Source organism: Mytilus edulis, chromosome 3 (assembly GCF_963676685.1).
Source record: "Mytilus edulis chromosome 3, xbMytEdul2.2, whole genome shotgun sequence".
NCBI lineage: Eukaryota > Metazoa > Mollusca > Bivalvia > Mytilida > Mytilidae > Mytilus > Mytilus edulis.
The window spans coordinates 96873645-96882921 of NC_092346.1; the positions used below are offsets into that span (position 1 = coordinate 96873645).

General features: G+C 29.9%; 1 protein-coding gene across 1 annotated transcript; it reads left to right on the forward strand.

The window, feature by feature from the left end:
- Positions 1 to 1666: 1666 nt before the first annotated feature.
- Positions 1667 to 8989, forward strand: LOC139517867 (zinc finger protein 2-like). The gene is made up of 2 exons (XM_071309337.1): positions 1667 to 1892; positions 7923 to 8989. Exons 1-2 carry the CDS (start codon positions 1852 to 1854, stop codon positions 8848 to 8850), a joined length of 969 nt encoding a protein of 322 aa, XP_071165438.1. The 5' UTR covers positions 1667 to 1851; the 3' UTR covers positions 8851 to 8989.
- The last annotated feature ends 288 nt before the right edge of the window (positions 8990 to 9277 follow it).

Genomic DNA, 9277 nt, shown 5'->3' on the forward strand with positions numbered 1-9277 from the left:
GATGACAAAACAATTTTCTTGAAATTAATCATATAGATCCCTATGTACTGATTTTTCGGGTTTGATCTGTTCGATCTAAGTTATTTACTGCAAAGAAAATCAGTAACTTTACTTTTTAATGTAAATAATGGAGATATATACTACTGATACATATATGACTTTTGATATCAAAACAAATATATCATCCAGTTACATGAATAGTACAAACATAAAAAGGAAGTATGTGTGACTCCGGTGCCTTTGTCGTTTATATTCATTAATTCCTTACAAAGAAGCTCCCTTCTTCAAAACGCATTTATAACACTTTACTTACACATAATTTAAGACCTCATACGGCGTTTATGAATTTCAATAAATTGTTTGCGCCATTTTGGTGTAACCGACACGAGTTAAGATACGATACCTATTGCGATGATGTTGATTTGAGAATCCTGACTTTATTTATTCACAATAAAGTTGAATTGTCCCCTGAGGACAACTTAGATCCGGCAGGTCGTTTATGTAAACATAAAACAAAATTGAAAATTTCATTTTTGTAAACTATCCAGCTTGTAAACGGCGACGATTGTCTGGGCAATCATGGTTATATGTAAGATTTTTTCCCATTTTGAAATAATTTAAGAGTTATTTCCACTACGAAATGCGAGAGAAAATGTAAAAATTATTAGTGTAATGTTTCAGATATTGAAGTGTCAATAAGAGCCCAGTTTGAGCTCTGTTTTGATTCGAAAAAATTTGCAACTAAATAATACAAAACGTTGAAATAAAAAAAGATTTCTTTTCAGATAGGTTTCAAAGAGATCACAAAAATAGAAAGTGTTGCGGAATAAATGGTCAGAAAAAATTTTTAAACACTAAAATTTTTCAATGTTGTTTTGTATTTTTATGAAATTTACCAATTATTTGAAAAAGAAACAGATTACAAAGTCACTGCATCTAAAAGAATACCTTATTCAAAATACAAATAGTAAAAGTCATAGATATATGAACTTCTGAAAAAAGGCGTTTTTCAATTATTGTGTTGGTCCGTCACTTAATATATATTTGAAATTCTTGATTAGTTATTTTATGACTAATATTCATAAGTTTTATTCTAAATACTTTTTTGTTCATTTAATTTCTTTTGTGAATATTTCTTTTATTTCAATTGTTGTAATTTTCGATTAAAGTACACATTCAGAAGTCGACTAGATACTGTTGCCTTTTATTCATCTGATCATCATCACTATTAAAGTGAAACTATTCTTAAAATCGTAGACCTCTTCGTGGTTAAATTGTACCATACCAAACGTTTCTTATATGGGTTGATATTATTGTCAAGACATTTTTACGACGGACACTTATTTTAGAATTTATTCATTGCAATGTGCACGATATACTGTAGAAAATGATTTTGAAAAGGCTTCAGATAGGGAATATTATTTATTCAATGATATGTTTCATGAAAATGTTCTAGAATGTGGCAAAATACCTAAACAAATAATCAATATCCGTATTTAACTACATTTAGAATACAGAACATAAAGATACTTTAACTCCGCCTATTTTTCACTGTATCAAATGATATCGTTTATGGTTATTTTATGCGCCATTACTCATATAAGCAGACGATACGTCACGTGATAATTATGATGTTTTGATTGGGTAGATTAACCTAGGACAAATCACAATGGTTGACTTTTTCAACAACTGTGGTTTGTATATTAGCTAAAGAACTAAAGTTTTGTGGCACTTCTATTGACAAAAACTGTCTTGCTGGAGAAATTAATTAGTTTGTGGTGATCAATCTGTTTTAAGTGTTAAAACCCAAATGTTGTGTCATTTTTAACGAGCTTGAGAACTAGGAAGATAATGGATGCCGGTTCCCTGTTTGTTTATCCAACACCATTCAGGTACTAATTCAGAATTTGTTCTTTTTTACAATTTTATATCGAATATCAAAATATTTTATGTATCTAGGTAATAGTAAAAGATAGATATTGAAGCAGTGAGTTAAAATATATTTTTTGAAGTTGGACCATAAGGTCTTAAAACTATCATAAAAGTTAAACTTAATAATTTAGACGAGGTTATTAGTTACCCTTTTCATAATTTTATATTCGCCTTTTATATTTTCATTATCGTTACACTGCCAGTATTATTTATGTTGTTTTGATTTTATTGTTGCAAGGTCTTGATATTCAAATGTTAGGGTAATTCATTGTTAAATGTAGCTTATAATTTCCTCTCATTTTTACAATTTTTAGTTTCTTCATTTTCTTAAAATGCATTTGTTATCTCTATCATTAGTATAGTTATTATCAGAAATTTAACATGTTTTTAATACAATTGATATTCATATTAACAACTCATAAAGGTACCCTTATCTTAAGGTCTCATAATCCTTTTATTTCTTGAAAAAAAAACACTTTCATTTTCATCTTTTATATATTTAATAATTTTATTTGTTTCTACATGTAATTCTGTTATTATTATTTTCTTATTTATGATGATGTACTATATAATTTTACTTTTTGTACTGTGTAATATTTTAGAATGACTCGACTTGTTTTATGACTTATGAAGTGGTGTTATTTTTTTGAAGATTTTAACATCAATGTAAGGATGCATCACTTCTGTACCTCTAACGAAATTATTCAATATTCGTAACCAAAATTTTTGAGGTTGTGTCATCAAATTTGAAATCTTATTAAAATCTGACCTTTTAGACAAGGATGAAAAAAATGGTATTTTTCTTTACAAAGTGATAATTAAGCCACATTCGTTTGCTAGAATGATATATTCATATACATAGTGAACTTCAGCTAGACAAAAACATAAGTGAACAAAATAATAAGATTAGCACAATTTCCTAAAATAAAAAGAAAATATACAATGATGAATAAGTTTTATGTAATTAAAACTACAAGTAATGAAACTTTGCTCACTGTCATTGGCCATCTCTAACATGTAAAATCACTTAATTTGGCTAAAAACATTTAAGTTCGTTTATCTTATTATATGAAAACGATTTGACTGTACATGGAACAATATATCTTAACCATTAGAAATAATATGTTACAAATTGTAAATACATAGAAAGTAAAATAAAATAATTTGAATACAGATGATATAGACATGAAGAATACCAATATGCATTTAGGTATTGAGATTATCTTTCTAGGAAATCGCTTATATTTCTTGGAATCATGCAAGCTATGACGTTTAAATCATATAGCAAAGATTAAACAATAATAATAATTTGTTTTTTAAACATATTTTGGCTCTTAAAACTAGCTCTGTTTACCCTTATAGAACATTTCTTAAAACGATAAAATTGGAAATATTGAGATGTGTTATAAATTATTATCATAATTCAACAAAAAGTTGTTCTTATATTATTTGTTTATAGAACTCCTTATATAGGATTTATGTTTGAATTTAGAAAAGATGTAAATACTCGGATTTCCATGTAATGTTATTTCATGCTAGTTTTTCTGAAAAGATTAAAAATTAATGCTTCTAAGATTTTCATATTTTTACAACTATTGTTTTTATTAGCTGCCCCCTTCATGCTGATTCGAACTTTTAACCATTAAAGCAATCACTCCATGACATGAGATTTATGTTGCTGTAATGTAGTAAACTATAGAAAATGATTTGCATATATCTACATTCATTGTGTGTATTATAATACCATTTTTGTACATCTTTTTTTTATGTAGATATCAAAGCACATCAGTTCTTATATAATTGTTAATTTCATAAAAGAAATTTATCAAAAAGTAAATAGCCCATCTAGATCTTAAATAGAAATGAATAAATCGAAGTCCTTAACAACCTTATGTTTCTCATTTTTTAAATCTTATTCATATCGGATGCACAATTACAATGAGAGGTTTAGCTAGCAACAAAACTAGATTTAATCCCAACTTTCTACATAAGAAAATGCCTGTACCAAGTTAGGAATATGATAGTTATTATCCATTCGTTTGATGTGTTTGAGCTTTTGATTTTTGCCCTTTGCTTAGGAACTTTCCGTTTAGAATTTTCCTCGAAGCTCGGTATAATTGTTGTTTATTGTTACATGTAAAGTTTCTCCCGTATAAATACTAGATGTAGCATTTTTTATCGGTATCAATATATATTAAATTGGTAAACACATGAAGTCCGTGTAAAGTTAGACAAACTACTTATTTATTGATTCAAATTATACGACAATTTTTCACGTCTATATTATTTAGGTAAATTTCAAGTCTATCAAAAGTATAAAAGGTAAACGTAAGAATAAGAACGATATAAGTTGATTGTGCCGATATCCTGTTTACCCCCAAAAGAGGGGGTAAGATTCCTTACAGCTACAAAATATAGAGGAAAATACAAATTTATTTTTTGATAACTTCAAATTACATTCAAACATGTTGATGCTGATCTGACTTTCTATCTATATTATATACCAATAAAATAATAATAAGATTGAGCTTTTCTGCTAAAATTTCCTTCTCTTCATTTAGATCTGAATTTGAACATATGGTCAATCTTATGATAAAAAGTAAAACTCTCCTCTCTCAACACTCGTCAATTCCGGCACAGGTAATGGTAGATATTAATAATACTTAACACTTAAAATGTTTGCCTACCTGTTATCTTAGACTTAAGGAACCTCTCCAACTGTTTCGGTTCCTATACATCAATGGCTTACAAAATTAATGTTCTCATCTTTGAGCGCTCCTGATGCAGGTAAACCTAGAAAGGCTTTAAACGCATAGAATGTATAACGTGTTGGGTTTATTTAAGCAGATAAGGGGTTTTCTCTCCATTATATATCTGAAAGTAATGTGAAAATACTTTGAAAAATTGTACTGTGCAGTTTAATTTTTATTGTGTGTTGTCACTTATGCATCTTTACATAAGCTGTTTGGTTTTTTACTATTAATTCCATGTAGTTATTTCAGGTTTCTTTTAATACTTTTATTGGACATAAAACATCTCCATGGCCATTGAGTTTTGAAATTTATAGGAATACGATTCATTTAGGTCAGACTTGAATGTTTGCAAATGCTTGGAATCAGATGATTCTTTCAAAATATTCTATCATTTACCCTTAACAGGATTAATAAGAAGATTACATATATGATGAAACAAGTAAAATCACAAATTACTGAAACGGAAAGTCCAAAATAACAGGCAAAATTATTACATTTAAAAACAAAATTGACGGAAATTTATCGGGATTACATCGTAGCTATTATTTAAATAAAATATTATTATTCGGTTTTAGCTAAAACTAAGGCAAACGTTATCAAGTTGTAAGAGTCTAAAACTATTTTAATTTGCAGACCATGATAGATATATTTTATTACAATATGTAATGCATCAATAGTAAACAGACTAAATGATTTCTCTATTAAACGACTCGGAAAAAGAAAATAACACTATAAATGTCATCTTTGAGGTCTAGATTGTTGTGTGATAAGAATAATGAAATTTAAAAAAAATATATTACCTAAATGTCAAACTCCAAGGTAAACTCAAGGAGATAAGAGTGCATAAACCCTGACAAAACCTACTGAATGACTGGAAAACAACTTTCATACATGGTAGCATTAATAAATACTTGTATGGTGAACTTTTTTTTTTATTTTTACCCTTAATTGATGAAGGGTCATCTAGTTTTTTAAAGAAGATTTTCACTTTTAAATTTAATGCAATACTTACACAAACATAAAGCAAACGCAGAACGGGAGGTCCGTTGGTTCATTTTACAAGAGTATCATCATTTGTCACTTAAATTCTAATAAGTGTTACAAGACAGTATATAACCCTCTAAGAAACTAATTAGGCGTTTTCTTATATTTATCGTAAAACTTGTTATTCAGTGTATCTTTGAAGATATTTAATAAACATAGGTCATTTGGTTTTTTTTTTTATTTTGTTTCATCATCAATTCCAACTTCACAACTGTAAAATATGCATTTATTCTGTAAGGTTTGAAGGGATACCTTTTTTAATGTTTCATCCTTACTTTGGTTTCATTTTGTTTCTCTAATCATTTTTGTTTGCAGTAAAAAAAAAATCACCTAAGGACACCTGAGAAGAATTCAATAACTGTTTGATAATTGTTTTTGAGTAATATCAGCACATAAAATGACAAAATATACCAGTTTTAACTCGATTTATGCAAAATTGATGACATTTACCGGCATATCCTTTCTGATACTCCTATCACGACTCGTTGGTTGTACTAAAACTCGTAATATCGACTTCATTAAAGTGATATCTAGTCAAAACAGATCCTTACTCGCTATAAATTATGCATATTGCTTTAAAAGATAATGGCTCAAACTAATTCAGTGTAATTCGAGACAGTGTTGTTTCTTGTAAAATATGAAATCTTGATGATAAAATGTTGGCGGGGATGTTTTATAATGTTAATATGTAATAATTACCTGCCTCACTTCAATTGTAAGGATTCAATATGATAAAATGTTACAAAGTTACTATTGATTGCTGTCGTTATGTAACTTCACTTTGGAAATTATAGATTAACTTTCACATTTCTCGTTTGAATAAAAAGGGTTTGGAACCGTAAACGAAAAAGAAACTCGCCATTAAACATAACCAAAACAAGTTGTACTATACAACTACTTTTTAGATATTATTATCATTATATTCATTTGTACAAATCTTATTAAAAAAACAACAATGCATCAAAAATGTCTGCGTTTGAAGCACTTTTCTATATTTATCCTTCACTAGGAACCTTCAAAGTCTAATATTGTAAGCCAATGATTTATAAAAACGTAATAATAAATGAACAATCGACTTTATCTTGTTACATTTCATTTTATTTGATCAAATGGATGGATACTTTTATTTATTTATCTATAGCATAATTGTTAATCTTTATAAAAAAAAATACATGATATTTTCCTCTTTTCATATATCTATAATACTAAAATAACGAGATCCAATTTGTCAGCCGTCATGAGGAAAAAACGACAAATCAAAGAATTCAACATTATATATAGCAAATATAGGACAATGGTGTTGATTAAAAATTACACCACTCCAGACCCTTTTGTTTTCCATATAATTAATATTGGCATTAATTAACAAGTTCTGGTTCGAATTCGATACCGATACCAATAGTATATTCACCTGTTACCTATTACCTTATTTGAACGTTCCGCATCTGACAGGCGCACCACCAAACGGTGTATTTAGGATTTTGCTATATACACGGGTCATAATCACAGGGTTGGCGCTACTTAATTCAATCACTGACACATTGTTCCCTATTGTAGTATTTTAATCAGTATGACTTTCTAAGATGACAATACGAATACTAAAAAACTGGACTTAAGATAAGGCGTATAGGTACAGTTTTCAATTTGTTAGCCGGCATGACGTCCTGTTATAGGACAATGCTGTTGATTGACAAATCCTCCATTCCAGGCCCTTTTGTTTTCCAAATAATTAATATACCAATAATTGATAAGTTCCAGGTCGACGGGTTCAACCAGAAAGATTTTGAAAGCAGAGAAAACTGTGCATCTTATAATCGGCATGACTTTATCAGATGACAATACCAATACTAAAATAAGGCTTACGCATAGTAATATATTTGAATTCAGTCACGGACCCGTGATATCACGGGTGTGTTCTAGTAGTTTGTGAAATCTGGAAGCTCTCCTATTATCTAAAAAAGTTCCAGTCTTCTAAAAAATTAACTAATGCACTTTTTATTGGCAAAATTGTTTTTTTATCAGAAATATGCAAACATTACTTCAGATAAGTACTGTTATGGAAGACCCATAAAGCGAGTTTATACAGTGTATCGGATACGGCTTAGGAAATAACACGCCATACAGTATCGTGCTATCAACTCACATTTGTCAATAAATCTAAATTATGTTTAATATAATTATTTTTCTTTCCAGACCCATACCAGTTTATGGCCAAGCTTCCGCCTTTGATCTCCATAGACTTGCTTCACATTGTGCATCTTTAAATGGGTGTATAAGACCATCACCTTTGAAACTCTGTGACAATGCACCGCGGGATTCAACTTTTCAGTCTCCAATTCATATGTCTCCTTATAGTCTGGCAGTTAGTGAACACATTAAACGATTGCGACAGGAAAATAGTGCAAAAATATTGGATCAGCAAGCACACACATTGGCTCAGTCACCCCAACTGTCAACGGGCCATTTTCCTATATCCAGACCTTCTATGTCCATTAATAGCACCCCATTGAATTTGTCCGTTCAGTCATTTACGCCAAAATTCAATGCGGCAGAAATTAACACACAGATTCCCGGTAACTCTGGGAGTTATGGAGAGCACATTTCACAACAAATATCACTTGGAAGAAAACTATTTCCGTGTCCTCAGTGTCGATATACAACCGATCGAAGAAACAATTTAAAACGACACATGTTAACAATGCATCAAACGTGTTCCAAGCTACTGGAATGTTGTGGGATTCTTTTCAACACAAAGGCATCATTACGAGAACATGCTATGATTTTTCATTACCATGGATACACCTGCTTTTATTGTGGTCGTAGATTTTGTAGAAAGGCACTACTTAAGCGACATCTATCAGTGCATAACGGACAAAAGGATTTTGTTTGCACTATTTGCGATTATGCAACGAGTCATAAAAGTAATTTAGAGCGTCACAGACGGGTTCATGCCAGGCATGATGATGGTAGAAGTGACATCAGTTGTGATCCGGATCAGAAACCTAACTTTGACGATTGTGAGTCCAAAAATGCCGGTGATAAAGAATCTGATCCGGATAGTAATGAAGAACTGTCTGTCTGTTCCGATAGTGATGAAGAAATAAACGTCCACACAGACTGAGACTTGTATTTGTTTTGGACGTCTTTATGGGTTTACTTTGTTGGTATTGTGATAGTGTAAGACATTTGAGGCATGTTTATGGTGCATTATTGTATTTATTTACATATTTGTTATTGTAAAATAAATCTATTTGATAAAATAACATACTTGTTGTATATTCGTGTATAGACTTTACTTGAATAACATGGTTAAAATTCAAAGATATCAACGATGAAACAAATTTAGGGTCATCGGAGATACACATTCATAGATTTTTATTTCTATTTTTATTTTTTGTTGTGCTTTTCTTCTCCATGCTGAACTATTTTGAGTACTTATAAAATATTCTAATCAAATTTAGATGTTCCGGCGTTAAGGCCGTCTGGCAAAGTTGATAAAAGAGGATTTGTCTGTCCAAGGGCAGGAACATGTATGAATATTCCCTTTC